This window comes from Natator depressus, chromosome 9, assembly GCF_965152275.1.
Source record: "Natator depressus isolate rNatDep1 chromosome 9, rNatDep2.hap1, whole genome shotgun sequence".
Classification (NCBI taxonomy): Eukaryota; Metazoa; Chordata; order Testudines; family Cheloniidae; genus Natator; species Natator depressus.
The window spans coordinates 60,104,079-60,129,495 of record NC_134242.1 but is presented as its reverse complement, the minus strand read 5'-3'; the positions used below and the strand labels follow the sequence as shown (position 1 = coordinate 60,129,495).

Below are 25,417 nucleotides of genomic sequence, written 5' to 3'. Positions count from 1 at the left end.
TCATGAAAAATGATTAAATGATGAAAAAGAACGCTCAACTGTAGCTGTTGTGACTGGGAGTAACAAGAGATGAATTCCTACTTTCTGCATCCCAGGAAACATAGCACAAAGATTGGGTCAAGCCACTAGTGATGATAAAAAAGAAGTTGAAGTCAAATCTTCATTTGTCATATGGTATTCCACTCTGTGTTCAAATTCTCTATTCTGTCCTGAGCACATGGCAGCCCCATTGCTTGTACTGCCTCACTCCACTCAACTGTCGGTGTTTTATAGGACCGAGAGCTGTAAAAGCTACATAGAGGTTGAGTAGAATCTAGAAGTCGCTGTTGTAGATTTTTAAGAATCCAGTCTGTGTACTTTTTCAGTTGTCTTAACAAACACTTCTTGTCCTCTTCACTTAAGGATTCAATATATATTCAATATTGAATTTTCATCATTGAATAGAATTTTGTGTTTTGAAAGAAGTCGCCTTCTGCCTGATCATGTGAATGAACTAATGAGCATATCAATTGAAGGAATGGAAGTACCGGACACACAAGAAGCCACCAAAGATGAACACATTGCATTCAAGAAGTTCATTAACAGAGTTGTGCGAAATTATAACAAGAAACCAAGAAGGATGTAGATGTAGTGCTTCATAGAAGGCTTGAGTAGCCAATTTTAAATTGTGTGATGATTTTAAAACATAAGTTAAATCTAATAAAATGGTCATGAAACATTTTTCAGTTTTTACTATGGTGCCATACAGCCCACCTTCACCCCCAGGGTCTCACCCCTCATCGGCCCTGACCCCTCACCCCCGTAAATTCGAACAACCTCCCCTAATTTAAATTCCTGGGGAAAACACTGTTCCACGCTGTGTTCCTATCAACTAATAAATCTTCTGTTTTACTGGCTGGCTGAGAGTCACGTCTGACTGTGGAGTTGCAGGGCAGGGCCCTCTGGCTTCCCCAGGAGCCTCGCCCAGGCAAACTCGCGGGAAACTGCGGGAAGCGCACAGTGTGGAAGGGGATGCTGAACGCTCCAAGGTCAGACCCAGGAAGGTCGAAGCAGTGTAAGCTTTTTGCCCTGGAGACAAGAAGTCTCCCCCAGAGTACTGGCTTGCTTCGTATGGAGTAGTTCCAGAGCATCTCCCTGGTGACTCCATGACACCCCCATGCAGAGACACCCCAGCAAAGCACTTGCCTGCCCCCGCAGAGATACGCCATCACAGCGCTTGCGTGCCCCCACAGACACCCCAGAACAGCGATGCCAGCCACTCCAGGCAGAGACACACCATCCCAGTGCACGCCTGCCCCCTCACGGAGAGACACGCCATCCCAGTGCACACCTGCCCCCACCCCCCACGCAGAGACACGCCATCCCAGTGCACGCCTGTCCCCACCCCCCACGCAGAGACATGCCATCCCAGTGCACGCCTGTCCCCACCCCCTCACGCAGAGACATGCCGTCCCAGTGCACGCCTGCCCCCTCACGCAGAGACACACCATCCCAGCGCATGCCTGCCCCCTCCACGCAGAGACACGCCATCCCAGCACACGCCTGCCCCCTCCACGCAGAGACACGCCATCCCAGCACACGCCTGCCCCCTCCACGCAGAGACACGCCATCCCAGCGCATGCCTGCCCCCCACACAGACACACCATCACAGCGTACGTCTGCCTCCCCCCAAGCAGAGACATGCCATCACAGCATACACTTGCCCCCCAAGACACCCCAGCACAGCATATGCCTCGCCCCCACAGAGACACACTATCACAGCACACACCACCCCCCCCCCCCGACACCCCAGCACAGCGCTGCTGCCCAGGGATGAGTGCGCTGAACAGTCTGGACACTGGCAGACACCAGCTGCCCAGTGGGACTCTGCCCTACAGCCCCTCCCACTAGCAAGGCTCATGGTGCCTGGGGGGCAGGAGCTGTGCACCAAGGGGAACAGGATCCAGGCAGGGGAAAGGGGCAGGTGCCTGGGCCAAAAGCGCTGGGCCAAACAGCTATGCTCCCAGGGACAGGCAGCGAGGGCCTGAGCCACAGGTAGGCACTGTGCAAAGAGTGCCTCTTCCTGATCAGGGTGCAGCAAATGCTGGGGCCCCTGCCCCGGGGAATGGAGGGAGGGGGAGACCCTAGGGCAGGACAGAGACCGGGAGACTGGCAGCCTGAGCCTTACCATGTGTGCATCGGTGGCTGGGATGATGTAGGCACTGATGTTGTAGAACTGCATGCGCTGGCGCAGGGCATTTAGCTGTGCGCTCGTGTCCGTCACCGTGGGGGGCAGGAACTGAGGTCACAGAGAAACACACTAATGAGGGGCCGATCCCCGGAGCAGCCCTCCGCCCTCCTGGCCTTCCGTGGGGGCCCTGCACTGCTGGCATGGAGAGCAGGAGTAGTGAGGACGTGCAGCTGTGCTGACCACTCTACTCCTGTGTGCTGCCAGGCGGGGCAACATGTCACTGAAACCACCCAAGGGCTGGCTGGCTGCTCCCTGGGGCCCCTAACAAGACGGCCCTGGCAGCACGTGGACCTTCTGACGTGTACTGCCTGCACTCGGGGCCCTGGGGCTCAGAGCTGAGCACAGAACAGGACAGAGACAGTCTTCAGAAAGGCAGGGAAGTGCCCCTGTGTTGTGGGGGCTCGGCTTTCTGTTCAGGCGCTGGCTGGCTGCCCTTTGGCTACCCTCCCAGGGCATGTGGATCCCTTGCTTTGCACTGAGAAGCAGGGAGAAGGCTGGAGGCAGAGAAGTGCAGAGAGGAGGGAGAAGGCCTGGGCCCGAGAGAATCTGGCTAGTGGGGGGTGCAGTCAGGCGGGGGAGGATCTCACCGGAGGGGATGTAGTGCAGTCTCTGATGTCACTCCCGGCAGAGCTGCTTTGCTTCGGCCATCCCATGGCACAGCCTAGGAGCAAGGGAGAGAACCACGTCAGCAGCTGCTAGGATGTGCCCCTCTCCCTGAACCACTGAAATCCCTCCTCCTCGCTCCCTGCCAGGTGTTCCTGGTGCCCCGTAAGCCCCAGCGCTGTGAGGCCAGACCTCTCTTCCTCTGCAAAGCATGGCTGCTCAGAAGGCCATGCAGAGACAAGGAAGATGCCAGTGCTCTAGCAGTGGGCTTATGGGGCCCAGAGCCAAGAAGCAGGGCCTATCTCCATGTCACACTAGTACGCGACAAAGAGCCTGGTTGTGAGGAAGACTTCCCCCAGCCTAGAGACAGTACAAAGCCTGTGCTGCAAACGCTGGTGATAGTTGATGCTTTTCCTAAAGCTCCAGCTCCTGGAGTCCTGTGAGTTTGGAGAATCTTAGCTTGTGCTTTGTAAAATATAGTATGTTCCCAGCCCATGTGGTTGTGGAGAGAAGCCAGACATCATTGGCCGAGTGCAGCTGGAGGACTCAGAAACCAGGAGGTTTACATTTATTATTGTTTTAAATCTCATGACTTTTCAGCCAATCTCATGATTTCCTGACTCCAAGTTTTTGAGTGCTTGGGTTGGTGACACTCAAACCCAGGATTGGCCTGGCATCTGATCAGTCTCTACCACTGCCCCCTGCAGAAGAGCAGAAGCAGAGGCTTTGTTCGCTCCCCTGCCCTAAAGCAGAACGCAAGCCTGGTGCCCAGCGTTCAGCAAATAGCAAATTCACTGAAAAATGCATGTTTCAGGGTCCTGAACCTGTTCAAGAATTTGCATTGAATTCAGCCAGTCGTTTCAGCCCCAAAAAGAAACATTTTGGAAATGTTGACTCAGTCTGTTTTAACAATATCCATTCAAAGGGACGTTTGAAATGCTTCGTTCAACCTGGTTTTCATGTAGTCAAGAAACCAGTTCTCACTGACCCAAGGTTTTTTTTCCTGTTCAGCCACAAAACCCCCAAATCAATGATTTGCTCAGCCCAAGAGGAACAGAGCTGTGGCCTGAGCAGGGGGCAGTACCTGGGACAGAGCACATCCTTGGGCCCGGCTTCGGTGTCAGTGTGGCACCCAGCCTCACCTCTGCAGCAGATTGCTTTCTGTTGGACGTGACCAAGTTAGACTCCAATTCCAAGTTGCTTAAATATTTTAGCATCAGGGTGAAATGTTGAGACGTTGCTGACTGTAAGTGAACTAGGTACGTGGAGTAGGTTCACACAGTGTGTGTGTGTGTGTGTGGGGTGTCTGTGTGGTGCATGTGTGTATACTAGGGCTGCCAAGAGATTAAAAACATTAATCACGATTAATCGCACGATTAAAAAAATTAATAGAATACCATTTATTTAAATATTTTTGGATGTTTTCTACATTTTCAAATATATTGATTTCAAGTACAACACAGAATACAAAGTGTACAGTGCTCACTTTATATTTATTTTTTTATTACAAATTTTTGCACTCTAAAAATAATAAACAAAAGAAATAGTATTTTACAATTCACCTCAAACAAGTGCAGTAGTGCAATCTCTTTGTCATGAAAGTGCAACTTACAAATGTAGAATTATGTAAAAAAACCACCCACATTCAAAAACAATGTAAAACTTTAGAGCCTACAAGTCCACTCAGTCCTACTTCTTGTTCAGTCAATCGCTCAGACAAACAAGTTTGTCTACAAGTTTGTTTACATTTGCAGGCAATAATGCTGCCTGCTTCTTGTTTACAATGTCACCTGAAAGTGTGAACAGGCATTCTCATGACACTGTTGCAGCCGGCATCGCAAGGTATTTATGTGCCAGTTGCGCTAAAGATTCATATGTCCCTTCATGCTTCAACCACCATTCCCAGGGACATACGTCCATGCTGATGATGGGTTCTGCTTGATAATGATCCAAAGCAATGCGGATTGATGCATGTTTCATTATCTGAGTCAGATGCCACCAGCAGAAGGTTGATTTTCTTTTTTGGTGGTTCGGGTTCTGTAGTTTCTGCATCAGAGTGTTTGTTGCTCTTTTAAGACTTCTGAAAGCATGTTACACACCCTGTCCTGATCAGATTTTGGAAGGCACTTCAGATTCTTAAATCTTGGGTCGGGTGCTATAGCTATCTTTAGAAATCTCATATTGGTACCTTCTTTGCATTTTGTGAAATCTGCAGTGAAAGTGTTCTTAAAACAAACAGCATGTGCTGGGCCACCATCAGTGTTCCCTCTAATTTTTCCCATGCATGTGCGGAATGAATTTTGTTATGTGCACCAATATGGAGGTGATGTGTGACACATCACCTCCATATTGGTGCACATAACAAAATTCATGTGGTGTGGGTGGAGCCAAGGGGTTCGAAGTGTGGGAGTGAGGCTCAGACTGGGGCAGAGGATTGGGGTGTGGGGGGGTGTGAGGGCTCTGGGGTGGGGCTGGAGATGAGGGGCTCAAGGCTGGTGCCAAGGGTTGAGGTGCGGGGGAAGGTGAGGGCTCCGGTTGGGGGTGCGGGCCGGGGATGCGGGGTTTGGAGTGCAGGCTACCTGGGGGCTATGGCAAGGAGAGAGGACTCCCCCCAGCTCTGAGCAGCACCCGGGCTGGGGGTGGGGGAGGAGAGGCGCAAGGTGTAAATTTTAACACGGAGAGTAATTAACCATTGGAACAATTCACCAAGGGTCACGGTGGAGTCTCCATCACGGAACATTTTTAAATCCAGACTGGCTGTGTTTCTAAAAAAAGAACAGGAGGACTTGTGGCATCTTAGAGACTAACGAATTTATTTGAGCATAGGTTTCAGAGTAGCAGCCATGTTAGTCTATATTCGCAAAAAGAAAAGGAGTACGTGGGCTACAGCCCACTTCATCGGATGCATAGTTTATGCATGAAAGCTTATGCTTAGCCCCACCCCAGAGCCCTCACACACACACACCCGCACCCCAATCCTCTGCCCCAGCCTGAACCTCACTCCCACACTCCGAACCCCTTGGCTCCACCCACACCACATGAATTTTGTTATGTGCACCAATATGGAGGTGATGTGTCACACATCACCTCCATATTGGTGCACATAACAAAATTCATTCCGCACATGCATGGGAAAAATTAGAGGGAACACTGATGATGGCCAAGCACATGCTGTTTGTTTTAAGAACACTTTCACTGCAGATTTCACAAAATGCAAAGAAGGTACCAATGTGAGATTTCTAAAGATAGCTATAGCACCCGACCCAAGATTTAAGAATCTGAAGTGCCTTCCAAAATCTGATCAGGACAGGGTGTGTAACATGCTTTCAGAAGTCTTAAAAGAGCAACACTCTGATGCAGAAACTACAGAACCCGAAAAAAGAAAAGGAGTACTTGTGGCACCTTAGAGACTAACCAATTTATTTGAGCATAAGCTTTCGTGAGCAACAGCTCACTTCATCAGATGCATACTGTGGAAAGTGTAGAAGATCTTTTTATACACACAAAGCATGAAAAAATACCTCCCCCCACCTCACTCTCCTGCTGGTAATAGCTTATCTAATGTGATCACTCTCCTTACAATGTGTATGATAATCAAGTTGGGCCATTTCCAGCACAAATCCAGGTTTTCTCTCCCCGCCCCCGCCCCAGCCACACAAACCCACTCTCCTGTTGGTAATAGCTTATCTAAAGTGACCACTCTCCTTACAATGTTTATGATAATCAAGGTGGGCCATTTCAAGCACAAATCCAGGGTTTAACAAGAACATCTGAGGGAGGGTTGGTATAGGAAAAAACAAGGGGAAATAGGTTACCTTGCATAATGTCTTAGCCACTCCCAGTCTCTATTCAAGCCTAAGTTAATTGTATCCAATTTGCAAATGAATTCCAATTCAACAGTCTCTTGCTGGAGTCTGGATTTGAAGTTTTTTTGTTGTAATATCGCAACTTTCATGTCTGTAATCGCATGACCAGAGAGATTGAAATGTTCTCTGACTGGTTTATGAATGTTATAATTCTTGACATCTGATTTGTGTCCATTCTTTTACGTAGAGACTGTCCAGTTTGACCAATGTACATGGCAGAGGGGCATTGCTGGCACATGATGGCATATATCACATTGGTAGATGTGCAGGTGAACGAGCCTCTGATAGTGTGGCTGATGTTATTAGGCCCTTTGATGGTGTCCCCTGAATAGATATGTGGGCACAGTTGGCAACAGGCTTTGTTGCAAGGATAGGTTCCTGGGTTAGTGGTTCTGTTGTGTGGTATGTGGTTGCTGGTGAGTATTTGCTTCAGGTTCAGGGGCTGTCTGTAGGCAAGGACTGGCCTGTCTCCCAAGATTTGTGAGAGTGTTGGGTCATCCTTCAGGATAGGTTGTAGATCCTTAATAATGCGTTGGAGGGGTTTTAGTTGGGGGCTGAAGGTGACGGCTAGCGGCGTTCTGTTATTTTCTTTGTTAGGCCTGTCCTGTAGTAGGTGACTTCTGGGAACTCTTCTGGCTCTATCAATCTGTTTCTTCACTTCCGCAGGTGGGTATTGTAGTTGTAAGAATGCTTGATAGAGATCTTGTAGGTGTTTGTCTCTGTCTGAGGGGTTGGAGCAAATGTGGTTGTATCACAGAGCTTGGCTGTAGACAATGGATCATGTGGTGTGGTCAGGGTGAAAGCTGGAGGCATGTAGGTAGGAATAGCGGTCAGTAGGTTTCCGGTATAGGGTGGTGTTTATGTGACCATCGTTTATTAGCACTGTAGTGTCCAGGAAGTGGATCTCTTGTGTGGACTGGACCAGGCTGAGGTTGATGGTGGGATGGAAATTGTTGAAATCAAGGTGGAATTCCTCAAGGGCTTCTTTTCCATGGGTCCAGATGATGAAGATGTCATCAATAACCCGAACCACCAAAAAAGAAAATCCTTCCCCACTCTGAACTCTAGGATACAGATGTGGGGACGTGCATAAAAGACCCCCTAAGCTTATTCTTACCAGCTTAGGTTAAAAACTTCCCCAAGGTACAAACTTTGCCTTGTCCTTGAACCGTATGCTGCCGCCACCAAGCGTTTTAAACAAAGAACAGGGAAAGAGCCCACTTGGAGACGTCTTCCCCCAAAATATCCCCCCAAGCCCTACAGCCCCTTTCCTGGGGAAGGCTTGATAAGAATCCTCACCAATTTGTACAGGTGAACACAGACCCAAACCCTTGGATCTTAAGAACAATGAAAAATCAATCAGGTTCTTAAAAGAAGAATTTTAATGGAAAAAAAGGTAAAAGAATCACCTCTGTAAAATCGGGAGGGAAAATACTTTACAGGGTATTCAGATTCAAAACGCAGAGGATCCCCCTCTGGGCAAAACCTTAAGAAAACAGGAATAAACCTCCCTCTTAACACAGGGAAAATTCACATAAAATGAAAGATAAACTTATCTGCCTTGCCTGGCTTACCTATACTGGTTGCAATATTGGAGACTTGGATTAGTATGGGTTGGAGAAGATGGATTTCTGTCTGGCCCCTCTCAGCCCCAAGAGAGAACAAACATGTAAACAAAGACCACAAACAAAAGCCTCCCCCCCCCCAGATTTGAAAGTATCTTGTTCCCTTATTGATCCTTTGGGTCAGGTGCCAGCCAGGTTAGCTGAGCTTCTTAACACTTTACAGGTAACAGGATGTTGCCTCTGGCCAGGAGGGATTTTATAGCACTGTATACAGAAAGGTGGTTACCCTTCCCTTTATATTTATGACAGTCTCTAAGGTGCCACAAGTCCTCCTGTTCTTTTTGCGGATACAGACTAACACGGCTGCTACTCTGAAACCTGTGTTTCTAAAAGCTCTGCCCTAGGGATTATTGTGGGGCAGGTCTCTGGCCTATACGATTCAGGAGATCAGACAAGGTCACACTGGTCCCTTCTGGCCTTGGAACCTATGCGTCTAAGGCTGTGTCTACACTGCCACTTTCAGAACTAAAACTTTTGTTGTTCAGGGGTGTGAAAAAACAAACCCCTGAGCGACAAACGAAAAGCACCGGTATAGACAGTGCTTTATTGCCGGGAGCCATGTTCCCACCAATAAAGCTACCACCACTTGTTCGGGGTGGTTTTTTTAATCGCTGGGAGAGCTCTCCCCCACCGATAAAGCGTGTCTACACTGCCCACGTCACCGCGCGGCCGTGGCAGTGCTGCTGTGGCCACGCTGTAATGTGGATAGTGTAGACGTACCCTAAGAAAGGGGAATAGTGTTCTTACAGATTCTGGGTTTAAGGGATTATTCTTGGAACTGAGATGTAAAGTAAGACAGGGAGCCTGCAGGGTCTGAGGAGCGCCCTGGGACAGCACCTGTCCACAGGCAGGAAGATGGGGCAGAGAGAAATGTATCTCATGGGATACAGAAGGGCCAAGGTTTAGGTAATGATACTGGTTTTGGGGGCTGCGGGATTGGAGATGTCCCCCACACGGGGGATCCTTCCACTCCCCTTGCTGGGGATCTCAAGGAATAGCTTGAAGATGCTCTTCCAAGGAGCACTTCTTCCCAGCTGTGTTGTGTTTCCATGTCATTGTCCAACTGGCAATTATGAGGCGCGAGCTCTGTGAGCCGTATGGATTTCCCAGCATTTCTGGAACACATAGATTTGATCCCTAGAGAGCAAGATTCGGCTTCAACAACACAAAACTGCACATCAAATAGAAACCGTGCAGTGTCTCACCCTCTAAACACGAGCAGGAGAGCGCCAGGATTGCAAGAGAGAGTTCCTGGAATCAGCCAGAGAGCATGAAGGTGTTTGCAGCCATGAGAAGGAGACTGATTGCAAACAGGGATTCTGGACACATTCGAGGTTTCCAATAAATACACTTTCCTGAATCCAAAGGAACCACAAGCACCTCAGCCCCAAGAGAGGTGCCTGCACCGGAGACCAGAACCGGAGGAGTCAGAGCAAGGTGCAGAAATCTGGAGAGCTTGTGGGTGGTGTAGATGGGAAGGGGAACAGAGTGGAGTCAGGTCATGCTCCATGTACTGGGGGAGCAGAGTGGATGGTTGTGACACTTGGGCTGTAACTTTTCCCTGCTTAGGAATTTATCATGGAAACTAGGTCAAGTTAGTTTCAACGAAGAACGTTATGAACAGGTGCAAGAGAACCGCAGAGACACTGGGCTAGTCGGAACCAAACAGGCCACGTTGATGTCATCCAAGGACTGCTGAAATGATGCTAAGTAAAAACAGATGATGATGTGGAGCCAAAATTGGGATGTTGGATATTAGGCCTAATTGGAGGAGAAAATAATGAGGGGCTGGACCATTCCACCCACCCTTCCCTGTGTGGGTCCTTAAAGAAAGAGCGTTTTGGGGGGAAAGACAGAACGAACAGACAGAAGAGGAAGAAAAGATGGAGGCTACTGAAGTAAGCTTCACCATCATAGGTACCACCCCCGCCCCCATTTCCTGGGACCCTGGGCCTTGGTCATCCTGCTCCTGAGAGATGTCCTGACCAGACCGAGCCAGAGGGAGGAACCTAGCTGACATCGCCACCTCTCTCAGCTCCAGTTGAATTCCCAGCGCCTGGCATGACAGTTTTACTACCTTGACACTGTCAAACAAGGGCTATTCCATCTAAAATCACCTTTTACAGCAGCTCATGCCCACCTCAGCCAACTTCATCTCTTTTCCCAGAAAAGACAGGCTCTCCCCTTGTATCGGGGAGGGGGAAGCAGAGAGGAAGCCGGGCACTCGCTGTGTATTTGGGGGCAGGAGCAGAGAGGAGGCCAGAGAGGAGGCTGGGCACTCGGTGTGTATTGGGGAAGGGGGGAGCAGAGAGGAGCCCAGCATTTGCTGTGTATCGGGGAGGGGGAGCAGAGAGGACGCTGGGCACTCGCTGTGTCTCGGGGAGGTGGGGAACAGAGAGGAGGCCGGGCACCCACTGTCTATCTGGAGGGTGGGGGATAGAGAGGAGGCCAGGCAGTCGCTGTGTACTATTTACTATGGCTAAACATAAATGTGTCCAAAGAATGCAGACCACATGTACAGGATGGGGGACTCTATCCTGGGAAGCAGTGACCGTGAAAAAGATTTCAGGGGGTGGATAATCAGTTGAACATGAGCTCCCAGTGCTACACTGTCACCAAAAGAGCGAATGCATTCTTGGAATGCATAAACAGGTGTGACAAAGTGGGACTGGTCTTAATGTTTCCTCTGAATATTGTGGGGGTGCCTCAGTTTCCCCTATGCAGTTCTTAAGTATCTAGGTGGTGGGATAAGAGTGTATGATCGTTGCAGAGCCCTAGAGGGCAGGTATGTGCAGGGGTCTGGACACAGAGAATGGCCAACACCCTGTTTCCTGGCAACTGATGGCCTGGGCCCTTCCCCGCTGCAAGGTGAGAGCTAAAGGGTTGGAGAATAAAGGAATCAGGTGACATTCTGGCCCGGAAAGGGACAAAGCCCAGAGGAGGAGGGGCCGCAGGGGGAGGCAGTTTGGGGCTGGCTGGGGACTGGGAGTGAAGTGCAGACATGGTTGTCTGGCTCACTGCCCCCCAAAATGGATTCAGCTGAGGGGTCCTGTTCTCTGCACCTACAAGCTCTGTATTAGACCATGTTCCTGTCATCTAATAAACCTCTGTTTTACTGGCTGGCTGAAAGTCACGTCTGACTGCAGAGTTGGGGTGCAGGACCCTCTGGCTTCCCCAGGACCCCACCTGGGCGGACTCGCTGTGGAAGCGCATGGAGGGGCAGAGGATGCTGAATGCTCTGAGGTCAGACCCAGGAAGGTGGAAGCTGTGTGAGCTGTGGGTCCTGCAGACAGTCTGCTCACAGAAAAGAGACTTCCCCAGAGTCCTGACTGGCTTCATAGGGAGCAGTTCCAGAGCATCGCCCGGGGACTCCGTGACAACAGGGAATCTCGAGTCGGAGCAGAGAAGTTATTTTACCTCTGTGTTGGGCACTGGTGCGACTGCTGCTGGAATCCTATGTCCAATTCTGGTGTCCACAACTCAAGAATGATGTTGATAAACTGGAGAGGGGTCAGCCAAGAGCCACAAGAACAATTAAAGGATTAGAAAACCTGCCTTACAGTGAAGGGGCTTAATCTATTTAGCTTAACAAAGCGAAGGTTAAGAGGTAACTTGATCCCAGTATATAAGTACCTCCATGGGGAAGAAATCAATCTAGCGGAGAAAGTTATACCACGATCCAGTGGCTGGAAGTTGAAACTAGACAAATTCAGATGGGAAATAAGGCATACATTTTTATCTGTGAGAGTAATTAACAACTGGAACAATTTACCAAGGGTTGTAGTGGATTCTCCATCACTGACAATTTTTAAATCAAGATTGGATGTGTTTCTAAAAGATCCACTCTGAGAATTATTTGGGGGGCAGTTCTCTGGCCTCTGTTATACAGGGGGGGGGGGGGTCAGGCTAGGTCAGAGGTGGGCAAAGTACAGCCCAGGGGCCGCATCTGGCCCTTGAGCTCCTGCCGGGGAGGGCGGTCCGGGGCTTGCCCTGCTCTGGCACTTCAGGTGAGGAGCGGGGTCAGGGGCTTGCCCCGCTCCATGCGTGCTGTGGCTCCATGCAGCTCCCGGAAGCAGCAGCATGTCCCCTCTCCAGCTCCTATGCGGAGGGGCAGCCAGAGGGCTCCCCACGCCACCCCTGCAGCTCCCATTGGCCAGCACCCCCATCCAAAGCCCTCAACCCCTCCCACACCCAACCCCCAATTTTGTGAGCATTCATGGCTTGCCATACAAGTTCCATACCCAGATGTGGCCCTCGGGGCAAAAAGTTTGCCCACCCTGGACTAGATGATCACAATGGACCCTTCTGGCTTTGGAATCGATGAGCCTATGAGCTAGGTAGATCTGCAGCATCATGGGAGGATGGGCAGGGACTGCGATTAGTGGGGACTTGCTGACCAGCATACCCTGCCTGGAGCGTGGCACCCCCTGTACCGTGGTCCCCCTAGAGACTGCTGGAACAGGGCTCCCTTCTGGTGGATGCTTGAGCCATTAAAAAACAAAGGAAATTACTGGACAAAAACATTATTAGTATGATAATAAACATTATTAGTATGTTGCCAAGAAGGCCAATGGCATTTTGGGATGTATAAGTAGGGGCATAGCGAGCAGATCGAGGGACGTGATCGTTCCCCTCTATTCGACACTGGTGAGGCCTCATCTGGAGTACTGTGTCCAGTTTTGGGCCCCACACTACAAGAAGGATGTGGATAAATTGGAGAGAGTCCAGCGAAGGGCAACAAAAATGATTAGGGGTCTAGAGCACATGACTTATGAGGAGAGGCTGAGGGAGCTGGGATTGTTTAGTCTGCAGAAGAGAAGAATGAGGGGGGATTTGATAGCTGCTTTCAACTACCTGAAAGGGGGTTCCAAAGAGGATGGCTCTAGACTGTTCTCAATGGTAGCAGATGACAGAACGAGGAGTAATGGTCTCAAGTTGCAATGGGGGAGGTTTAGATTGGATATTAGGAAAAACTTTTTCACTAAGAGGGTGGTGAAACACTGGAATGCGTTACCTAGGGAGGTGGTAGAATCTCCTTCCTTAGAGGTTTTTAAGGTCAGGCTTGACAAAGCTCTGGCTGGGATGATTTAACTGGGAATTGGTCCTGCTTCGAGCAGGGGGTTGGACTAGATGACCTTCTGGGGTCCCTTCCAACCCTGATATTCTATGATTCTATGATTCTATGAGGTTAAGGTTCAGAGCGTGCCCACAGATTGGTCAAATTAGGGTACAAATCCTCACAAGAATGGGGTGGTTATCAAAAACCAACCGGTAAGCAGCCAGACTATTCAGAGCCAAGGTAACTTTACAGCGAGGCAAACATATCAAAGCATTCAAATCCACAGAAAAAGAGGGCAAACCACCTTGTAGTGATACCCCAAGGTGATCTGAAATGGAGTCAGGCTTAGCCATTCGTCAAGATCTTCACACAAAGCTAGAATGCCCCATGCACATGACCAACAGCTGTATTCTGCAGATTCATGCTCAGATACACGGATGACTCCTGGGGCTGCCATTCCCTACAGTCTGCTGCTTACTCAGGGGCTGGTCCTGACAGAGGCCACTCAGCACAGCACAGGATCGGACCCTGCCAATTCCACATGCCAAGATGCTCTCTTGGCTGAGTTATCGACTGAGTCTCTGCTTACAGAACTGGAATCACTCTGATCTTAGTTTGCCGCTGCTGGGATTTTAATCTCTCTTGCTCTCATAATGTCAGTCACAGCAGGCCACCGGAGTACATCCCAGATCACTTGCCATCTGCTTGTGGAGGTGCCCAGCTGGGCCACTGATCTTCCCTGCACGAGTCCAGGCTGCACTGACCAGTGCTTTGGGGTTGGAAAGTCCATTGCATATTCCCACAGTTTGTCCTTTAGTCAGTCTGTCATGCAGGGGCCACAGATCAGTGCCCACAGGAGGGACAAGCCCCCAGGGCCAGCAGGAGCTGGAGAGCTCCGCTTCGGGTCTGGGGAAGGGGGGCAAGGAGCAGCAGTACTATTGTCCTTTCTAAGAAGAAAACCTCACTTGTTTTCTCTGGGATGCCGAGCAAAGAGACTTGCCTTTATTTAACCCTAAACTTCCAACTCAGATCTCAATACCAAGACAGGTACATGGATCCCGGCCCACGGCAGCGAAAGGAAAGGCATGGGCTAGACATTCGAGGGGGTGAGGGGAGATTAGATAGATAGATAGATAGATAGATAGGCAGGCTCAGCGGGAACAATGGTTTGTCCCAGGCTCAGCCCAGCTCTCCATGCTGGTGCCATCTGAATGAAGACTCTCACCAACATACCAGGAAGGAGAAGTATCCAGGCCCATGTGGTCCAGTGAGAAGAGGGCATGTTTCCTTGGCAGTCCAGAGCCTTCTTCTTCCAGGTGGGATCAAAGAGCTGAGGTCTGAGTCTTTGTCTGACTCCCAGTCCCAGTCCTCCTGTCCGGGAAGTGTTACAGCTGTGCCCGCGAGATAGCAGGTCCTTAGTCAGCAACAGGCAGAGAGCTAGCTTTCAGATTCCTTTCACTTCCTCTGTCCTCCAGTTCAGATTCTTTCAACCAGATAAAAGCAAACAGATAATACAGCAAGGGACAGGGTCCCAAAGTCCAAAGATCCACCCAAAGTCAGCAGCAGTGACAGACAATATCAGAGAATCCAGCCTAGGCCTGCTTCCCTGGCACACTTCTGGGTAAGGCTGGGGCTTTAAAAGGACTGGAAAAGAAGCAGCATATGGGCACGTGCCTTGCTTTGCTCCTGCTGGCTCTTCTGAGGGCTTGAAAGGAGATTTGTCTAGCCGGGTGTTTATGCTAGAAAGGTCAGGGATACAGGGTCTCCCTGGAAGTCTCACAGACCCAAAGATCTGGCATAGGGGCATCCTCTGCTCTCAGCTGGCAGGAGTGGGGCACAATCGTTCACATTCAAATGTTTAAGGTCACCAGGTTTACGAAGCCAGGCAAAATTTAAGGGCTTTAAACAACCTGAGTGAAATCCCCTCCCCTCTCAAGTGCTCAGCTTGCAGCTCCTTGGGAGATCATCATCCTGCAAGTTCCCCAGCTGGCCACAGAGCCTTTTAGAAGAAAGAAACAAGGGAGATAAGACCCAAATGTATACCTTAAAGAACAAGCAGCAGACAAACAAACCCCTTTGCAGGCCTTCTTTCTGCATCATAAAGCCACACACAAGGGCACAGAGCCAATTCTTTTCCTTTGCAGCTGACTTTAGTCCAGGCCAGAGGGAGGCTGTGGGGCTCAGGTGGGGGCCTGCCAGAACAGAAGTGCAGGAGACAGATGGACCTTCCTTTCCTTTCCCCAGTCTCCTGGCCTGGTTGGGGCAGAGGAGGGCAGGGCTTGGGCCCCACTCACCCCAGTGCCTGCTCTTACATTTTCCCTCCGATTTTGGTACTTTTTGACAACTGCAAGTTAAACACACTATGAGCCTGACCCACACTCAGTGTTGTAGCCAGTCATTAACATGCACAGCTAGGGCTGGGGGAAGTCCTCAAAGGGAGGAGTGACCAATCCAAGCCCCCCTGGCTCCCAGATTACACGGCCACTTCTTGTTCTCCGGACAGTTCCTGCTGCAGGAGCTGGGTGGGCTGCAGGAGTGGAGCTGTCTCCTAGCACCTGCGTTTGCTGCTCCTGGTGCAGGAGCACAGTCATAGAATCATAGAATATCAGGGTTGGAAGGGACCACCTCAGGAGGTCATCTAGTCCAACCCCCTGCTCAAAGCAGGACCAATCCCCAATTTTTGCCCCAGATCCCTAAATGACCCCCTCAAGGATTGAACTCACAACCCTAGGTTTAGCAAGCCAATGCTCAAACCACTGAGCTATCCCTCCCCCCGCCTATAACACCCCAGCATGCCAGAGTCCTTGCTGGCTTTACTCAGATATCGTGTGAGGGCCACCCATAGGGTCGATTCTCAGGGCTGGTGATGACCTTGGTGCGGAGGGTGTAGCTGTGACCGGGGCAGGTTATCAGCCACTTGCTGAGTGGAATTTATCCTTCTGCCCGACCTGCATGGGTGAGACTGATTGCCGGTCCTGTCGCTGTCTCTCTTCTGGCACAGCTTCCTGGAGCACAACGCCGCCTGCGGTGCCTGACTCAAGGAGCACGTTAGATGTTGGCGCTGGGGTTTTTAATCCGTCTGACCATGAGCCTGATAAAGAATCAGGGTGTGCTGCAACAGCCTAACAGGGACAAGCATGGATCTGCTGAATCTAGTTTCTTATCAAGCTCTTTGCCACCTTCCTGCCAGCCCATTAGTCAGGGCTTACGGTGGCTGGCATTAACACAGCTGTCAGAACCGCTGAGGACAGACATGAACTGTAAGCCACGCCCCGTCATTCACTCCTCTGGGCTCCCCTCCTGCACTGCCCAGGAGGAAGAAAAGCAACCGCCAAGCCTTCCTCCAGCTGCACTGGGAAGGAGAGAGGCAGAGCTCCAGCTCCCCTGGGGCAGGGGAGGGAAGGGGAGGGAGAGGCAGCGGGGCAGCTGGAGGAGGAGACATTGCAGCAGGAGAGTGGCAGGGGAGGCACAGAGAATGCATGGAGCAGAGAGAGCACTCAGTGGGCAGGGACAGCCAGCCATGCTCAGCAAGTCGATGGTGGAGGGCCCGGCAAAGACACAGCTGGGCACAGCTGTAGATAAATCTCTGCATTAAGCATCTTCACATAACTTTAATATGACTATGTATTATGTGTCTTCATATAACCTTGTATTAAGCCTATCCACATATAACCTCTATTTTCATACAACTTTGTATCAGATCCTTATATAGAAACTTTGTATTGAACCTTGATATAATGTTATAGCCCCTAAAATAGTATAATTAAGGTAGAAGAAAAATGTCTTTTTTCTAGGAATAGAATTCCCCCCCACACACACACACACACTGTGTAATCAATTGCCCTGTTGAATGAATGAAGTGTGAATGAGTAAGGTGTGGAAGGCAAGCACCTCCAGACAGCTGCAACAGTTGGAGAGGGGATGGAAGCCAGACCCAAGAACAATAAAACTTGTCAAATGGACTCACTACAGAACAGCAGACATATTGACGGCCTTGGGGATTAGAAGCAAACACCTTCTTTTGGGAACACCCTCTTTGCAGCATTTGGACACCACCCAGAGGGAAGCAGCACAAAGGACCAACGGACACAGACCAACTGACACAGACACAGATTTTGAATCTGGTATAGATTTGCATGAGAGGGAAGCTGCTATAAAAGTGAGGTGGCTTGCAGAGGACCCCGGGTCTCGTCTTGTCAACATTGGAGCATCAATCCAGATTGGCAGAAGCCCGGCTCCACCCGTCCCCGATCTAACTCACCTGGCCAGTGAAGTTAAGGGGAACAACTAGTTGGTAACAACGAGACGGAGTGTGCTTGTGCGTGTGTGAGAGAGAGTGCATGAGTGTAATATATATCATATGCAAATGATACAGTGTTGAGTGATATATGTATTACCAATAAATGTGGCGTTTTGCCTTATTCCCCCTGAACAGATCCTGTGCAGTACTTTAAGTACAACACAGCCACATGCCATCAGCTTCCAGCAGCTGGAACATCTCACACGCCTCCTGACAGTCTTCCCCGCCCTTCCCCCTGCTGCCAGAGCACTGCCCTCTTAGTCCTCACCCAGCATGTTCCCCTCTCCCAGCCCTGGTCTATGGCAGGCCCGAGAGCCTGAGTCTCATCGCATGAGCCCAGCACAGAACCAAAGTTCCCGGGAAACATGCCCAGTTTCCTCCCCTAGCCAGCCACCAGCCAGCTGCCTGTGAAGAGCAACACTGGTGCATGCAGCACACAGAGCCGTGCAGCTGTCAGAGCGCGCCGAGGGCCCCCGGCAGTTATGGAAACTTAATAATGGCTCATAAAATGGCATTGGAGCAGTTTGTGTAGCGAGCCAGCTCCAGGACAGAGGGGAGAGTCAGCTGCTCCCACTCTCCCCTTGTAGAGCAGGGGCATTGCGAACCGTATCAGCTCCCTGCTCCCAGCCGCAGTCGTGCCCTGAGGGGATCGTGCCTGGGGACAGGCCGGGGTGCAGCAGAAAGGTCCTGCAAAGCCAGCACACAGAAATTCTGGGGAGTTGCGGGGGGCTAGCCTGCTGGTCAGGGGGTGTTACCGGGCCCCTCTATTCCTGTGTCTGTTCCAGCCCCAGCTTCCCAACCTGGCTCTGCAGCTCAAAGCTGTGAGACTCATGCTGTGAGCTCCAAGTTTTGTGGTTCGGTCGCTGGTGTAAGGCCAGGAGGGTGGGTATCACATATGCACACAGCCATCTTTCCACTGAGCTCCAGCGGGCGTCTCAGCCCATCCTGCCGCTGCTGAGGGGTTGTTGGCATGGCACCCATCTCTGCCAGCTGGAGTCTATGCTCTTGTTAGCCCAGGGAGCCACGGCGAGGCGCTGCGGGTGCCCTGGAGTACGCTGTGCCCCCCTCACCTCTTCACCTCCTGAAAACCCTGCACGTTGCCAACTTCCGTATCCAGGAGGTGACCACAGTGCCTTCGTGCTGGAGCCGGTCCTGCTGGCACAGCCCTGCCTCCTGTGGCAACCAGCGAGCCAGCAAATGAGCTGCCAGCACAGCCAGGGATGCTCCTGTCATGCTCCAGCCCCACTTCGGGAAGCCACATGTGTGCTGGTCAGTTAGCCTGGAACAAGCTCTAGAACCAGTCACCGAGTGACCCTGAGCCCAGCCGGGAGGGGTCCACTGAACCACTGAAGAGCCTCTAGGGCATGACAGTGGTGTACCCGCGTCCACTGAAATCAGTCTCTCCTTATGCAGCTCAGTGCATGGGTACATCCTTGTGTGTGCTGAAGCCCTGAGCACACTGGCTGATCCCATCCTCTTGTCTCCCTTCCATTCCCAGGCCGTGGGTGACTGACCAGAGCCCTGGCGGTGGCCAGGAGCCTGCCCTCACCCCGGGCACCTCACCAATTCTGCAGAAGCCCAGTGCTTACTGCCCTCGCTACGCAGCTGCACCGGGCCTACCTTGTCTGGGATGCACACTTGAGAAGCTTGGTGAGAGATCAAAGGCACATGCCCAGAGCGCACCGCTAACAGGGTCACAGCTTGGTCAATCGAACCCACTTCCCCCCACAGCGATGAGAGCCTCCACACCTCACTGAAGACATGCAAGTCGTACGCCGTTTTGGCCCTTCCCAATGGGAAATCCATGCTCAATGGCAGTTACCACCCTCTGGCTCAGATTTTGTTACCAGGAGACACATACAGCTGTGCACATAGAAACACACTCAGCATACACACAAACTTGAACACACACACACAAGTGCTTATGCACACACACACGCACGCACACACACAAAAACACAAACTGGTGTACAGCCCCCCAAAACTGTACACACACAGCATGCACACAAAAATGCATGCACACATACCTGCGTGTACATTCACATAGACAGAGCTACACACACACACACACAGATACATGCAAGGATACAGACCCTCTCCCCTTATAAATAATTCCTGCTGTGAAAGCTCAGTTATTGCCAGGAAGCAGGGCCTTCAGCAGAGCCAGTCTCCAGGCCACCTAACGAACGCAGCTGGCATGCAGTAGGCAGGATGGCCAGATGTCCGGTTTTCAACCAGAATACCCAGTCGAAAAGGGACCCTGGTGGCAGTGCAGACCGGGCTGTTAAAAGTCCGGTAGGCGGCGCAGCAGGGCTAAGGCAGTCTCCCTACCTGCCGTGGCTCTGCATGGCTCTGGAAGCAGCAGCATGTCCCCCCTCCGGCTCCTATGCCTAGGGGAAGCCGGGGGCTCCGCACGCTGCCCCTGTCCCAAACGCCGCTGTGCAGCTCCCATTGGCCAGGAACCACAGCCAATGGGAGATGTGCGGGGCTGCGCCACCGCGTAGGAGCCGGAGGGGATAGCCACCTGTAGCCTGAACCCCCTCCCGCGCCCCAACCCCCTGCCCCAGCCCTGATCCCCCTCTCGCCCTCTGAACCCCTCAATCCCAGCCTGGGGCACCCTCCTGCACCCCAAACCCCTCATCCCCAGCCCCATCCCAGAGCCCACACTCCCAGCAAGAGCCTTCACCCTACCCCCACACCCCAACACCCTGCCCCAGCCCTGATCCCACTCCCGCCCTCCAAACCCCTCAGTCCCAGCCTGGAGCACCCTCCTGCACCCCAAACCGCTAATCCCCAGCCCCACCCCAGAGCCTGCACCCCCAGCCAGAACCCTCATCCCTCCCATGCCCCTGCACCCTGCCCCAGCCCTAATCCCCCTCCCGCCCTCCTAACCCTTCCGTCCCAGCCCGGAGCATCCTCCTGCACCCCAAATGCTTCATCCCCAACCCCACCCCAGAGCCTGCACCCTGAGTCGGAACCCTCACACCCCCACACCCCAACCCGGAGTCCCCTCCCACACCCAGAACTCCTCATTTCTGGCCCCACCCTGGAACCCGCACCCCCAGCCCAAAGCCCGGACCTCCTCCCACACCCCAACCCCCTGCCCCAGCCCAGAGCCCCTCCTGCACCCTGAACTCCTCATTTCTGGACCCACCCCAGAGCCCTCACCCCCTCCCACACCCAAACCCCCTGAGCCAGCCTGGTGAAAATGAGTGAATGAGTGAGGGTGGGGAGAGCAAGCAACAGAGGGAGGGGGGATGGAGTGAGCAGGGGGTGGGGTCTCAGGGAAGGGGTGGGGCAAAGGTGTTTGGTTTTGTGCAAGTAGAAAGTTGGCAACTCTAGCAGCAGGCTGCCTGATTGGCTACGTCGCCAGCCTGGCTGGAGCAGTCAGCAGACCAGCTCTTAAGCCCAGCAACAGTAGCAGTTCAGTGGTTGCTCAAAGCATTCACCCACGGCTGCCATAGCTCCTGCTCCATGTTCCCGTTCTGCTCCTGCCTTGATCCCAGCTTTCCCCCGCCTTAGCTCACTCCAGGTAACCCAGTCCTGACCCTCAGCTCTGACTCCTTTGGCGCTGACTCTCAGCTCTGATTCCTGGCTACAAACTTCTGCTCTAACCGCTGGGCCTATCTTCTGCTCCAGCCACGAGGCACGACCACCCACTTCCTGGTCACTGACAGCTTTCAATAGAGGAAGTTTGGGAACAAATTGATAAATTAAGCAGTAATATGTCACCTGGACCAATACTCACCCAAGAGTTGAAGGAACTCAAATATGAACTGCAGAACTAGTAACTATGGCATGTAACCTATCACTTGATCAACGTCTGTACCAGATGACTGGAAGATAGCTAAAGTAATGCCAATTTTTAAAAAAGACTCCAGAGATATCCTGGCAATTTTACAGGCCAGTAAGCCTAACTTCGGTACCAGGCAAATTGGTTGTAACTGTAATAAAGAACAGAATTATCAGACACACATTTTAACATGATATGTTGGGGAAGAGTCTACATGACTTTTGTAAAGGGAAATCATGCCTCAGCAATCTATTAGAATTCTTTGAGGGTGTCAATAAATATGTGGAAAAGGGGGATCCAGTGGCTATAGTGTACTTGGACTTTTAGAAAGCCTTTGACAAAGACCCTCACCAAAGGTTTAAAAGCAAAGTAAACTGTCATGAGACAAGAGGGAAGGTCCTCTCATGGATCAGTAACTGGTTAAAAGGTAGGAAACAAAGGGTAGGAATAAATGGTCAGTTTTCAGAATAGAGAGAGGTAAATAGCGATGTTCCCCAAGGATCTGTACTGGGACCTGAGCTGTTCAACATATTCATCCATAAACAATCTGGAAAAAGGGGTAAACAGTAAGATGGCAAAGTTTGCATGTGATACAAAATTACTAGGGCTGTCAAGCGATTAAAAAAATTAATCACGATTAATTGCGCTGTTAAACAGTAATAGAATACCATTTATTTAAATATTTTTGGACGTTTTCTACATTTTCAAATATATTGATTTCAATTACAACACAGAATACAAAGTGTACAGTGCTCACTTTATTTTTGATTACAAATATTTGCACTGTAAAAAACAAAATAAATAGTATTTTTCAATTCATCTAATACAAGTGCTGTAGTGCAATCTCTGTCATGAAAGTTTAACTTACAAATGTAGAATTATGTACAAAAAACCACTACATTCAAAAATAAAACAATGTAAAACTTTAGAGCTACAAGTCCAATCAGTCCTACTTGTTCAGCCAATCGCTCAGACAAACAAGTTTGTTTACGTTTGCTGCCTGCTTCTTGATTACAATGTCACCTGAAAGTGAGAACAGGTGTTTGCATGGCACCGTTGTAGCTAGTGTCACAAGATATTTACATGCCAGATGCACTAAAGATTCATATGTCCCTTCATGCTTCAGCCACCATTCCAGGGAACATGCGTCCATGCTGATGATGGATTCTGCTTGATAACCATCCAAATCAGTGTAGACCGTCGCATGTTCATTTTCATCATCATGAGTCAGATGCCACTAGCAGAAGGTTGATTTTCCTTTTTGGTGGTTTATTTTCTTTTTTGATAGTTTCCACAACAGAGTGTTGCTCTTTTAAGACTTCTGAAAGCATGCTCTACACCTTATCCCTCTCAGATTTTGGATGGCACTTCACATTCTTAAATCTTGGGTTGAGTACTGTAGCTATCTTTAGAAATTTCACATTGGTATCTTCTTTGCATTTTGTCAAATTTGCAGTGAAAGTTTTCTTAAAACAAACAACAAGTGCTGGGTGATCATTTGAGACTGCTATAACATGAAATATATGGCAGCATGCGGGTGAAACAGAGCAGGAGACATACAATTCTCCCACAAGGAGTTCAGTCACAAATTTAATTAATGCATTATTTTTTGAACAAGCATCATCAGCATGGATGTATGTCCTCTGGAAAGATGGCCGAAGCATGAAGAGGCATGTAAGCAGAGTCAGGATGAGCTCCACCCTGACATCTGGTGGTGAGTTGTGGCAAGTTGTAGAAAAGAACTTCAGGGGCTGATCTCATTTGCATAGGCACACCCACCCCGCCTAGCATGAGCCCATAGCTGCCCAAATGGTCACTTTGGCTGCTGTGGGATCCCCAGTTTCTCTGTTATTGGGGCAGGAAGAATAAATTGTTATTATCCTGATTATGTGAATCAAGGACAGTGGAACTGTACTTGGCCTTTTGTTATGATGGAGGGACTCACCATCAACTGAGGAGCACTCGCTAGGCAAGGGACATGGGTTCCAAAACTCAGTGAATTGAAAGAGGCTAGGAATTGGTATTAATATCTGGTGGTAGGGGCTACCTGGTGAGGGCATTACATGTTAATTGTACTTCCTTCTCTTCCATGTGTGGAGTATCAGAGCTGGTTTTGATTCATTTAGGAGTCTAGTTACAGACTGCTGAGCTGAATTCACTTTGGGCTAATGGTGGACCAGCACTGAGGCTCCACTACTAGAAGCTGAAATCACTGAGTGTTGTGTTAAGTAGTGGGGGAGCCTGAAGATATATTGTGGAGCAGTTTGTGGGACGGCTGGAGCAGCTCATGGGGGCAGCTGGCAGAGCGGAGCGATTGTAGGACGGCTGGTGGAGTGGAGCAGAGCCCCATGGAGAGGTGGGGTACTCGGCTTTGGACCATGTAAGGTGCCCCTTAAACACCCCCCCCCCATCATCTCTACCCAGGTTGGGAGGTAAAACGCTGCAGATAAACTTTCCAACTCTGGTGCTGCATTGACCAGGGACAGAGACTTTTGGGTTGTGGGACTTTTGGGACTTTGGGTGACTTTGGGTTGCTGGACTCAAGAACCAAAGGGAAAGGACATGCCCCAATTTGCTTGGGGTGGGTTTTTGCTCATGGGTTGTGTTATGAATCCTGTTGGTGGTGTTTCCCCAACATAATGCCACCTTGTTTCTCTCTGTTATTAAAAGGCTTTTGCTACACTCAGACTCTGTGCTTGCGAGAGGGGAAGTGTTGTCTCTTGGAGGTGCCCAGCGGGGGTGGTATATATTTGTCCCAGGTCACTGGGTGGGGGCTCGAGCCGGTTTTGCATTGTGTTATTGGAATGGAACCCCTAGATACTGAGCCCAGCCCTTGTTGCTGCCAACTCTGACGGGCAGAAGGGTTACAGGCATAAGAATCTCTAGCACATCTGGCACATAAATATCTTGCGACGCCAGCTACAACAGTGCCAGGTGAATGCCTGTTCTCACTTTCAGGTGATGCTGTAAATAAGAAGTTGGCAACATTATCTCCCATAAATGTAAACAAACTTATTTCTCTTAGTGATTGGCTGAACAAGGAGTAGGACTGAGTGGACTTGTAGGCTCTGAAGTTTTACATTGTTTTGTTTTTGAGTGCAGTTATATAACAAAAAACCCTAAATTTGTAAGTTGTACTTTCATGATAAAGAGATTGCACTACATTACTTGTATGAGGTGAACTGAAAAATACTATTTCTTTTGTTTATCATTTTTACAGTTTAAATATTTGTAATGAAAAATAATATAAAGTAAGCACTGTACACTTTGTATTCTGTGTTGTAATTGAAATAGATATATCTGAAAATGTAGAAAAACATCCAGAATATTTAATAAATACAATGGTATTCTATTTTTTAACAGTGCAATTAATCGTGATTAATTTTTCCAAGTTAATCACATAAGTTAACTGCCATTTATCAACAGCCCTAAAAATTATTCAAGATAGTTAAGTCCAAAGCAGACTGCGAAGAGTTACAAAGGGATCTCACAAAACTGGGTGACTAGGCAACAAAATGATAGATGAAATTCAATGTTGATAAGTGAAAAGTAATGCACATTGGAAAACATAATCCCGAGTATACATATAAAATGTTGGGGTCTAAGTTAGCTGTTACCACTCAGGAAAGAGATCTCGGAGTCATTGTGGGTCGTTCTCTGAAAATATCCGCTCAATGTGCAGCAGCAGTCAAAAAAGCTAATAGAATGCTAGGAACCATGAGGAAAGGGATAGATTATAAGACAGAAAATATCAATGCCACTGTATAAATCCATGTTACGCCCACACCTTGAATACGGCATGCAGTTCTGGTCGCCCAATCTCAGAAAAGATATGTTAGAATTGGAAAAAGTACAGAGAAGGGCAACAAAAATGATGAGGGGTCTGGAACGGCTGTCAGAGGAGAAGCAATTAAAAAGACTGGGACTGTTCATCTAAGAAA

The 25,417-nt window shown here is 49.9% G+C and overlaps 1 protein-coding gene across 1 annotated transcript in view; it reads right to left on the bottom strand.

The window, feature by feature from the left end:
* XPNPEP2 (X-prolyl aminopeptidase 2) overlaps positions 1 to 14,871 on the bottom strand; it is a 38,850-nt gene extending 23,979 nt beyond the window's left edge. Inside the window, exons 1-3 of the mRNA XM_074963064.1 lie at positions 14,617 to 14,871; positions 2,818 to 2,891; positions 2,168 to 2,278 (exon numbers count right to left, since the gene is read on the bottom strand). Coding sequence (XP_074819165.1) covers positions 2,168 to 2,278; positions 2,818 to 2,891; positions 14,617 to 14,665 — 234 coding nt within the window. The 5' untranslated portion in view covers positions 14,666 to 14,871. The remainder of the gene's footprint in view (positions 1 to 2,167; positions 2,279 to 2,817; positions 2,892 to 14,616) is intronic.
* Positions 14,872 to 25,417: the final 10,546 nt, after the last annotated feature.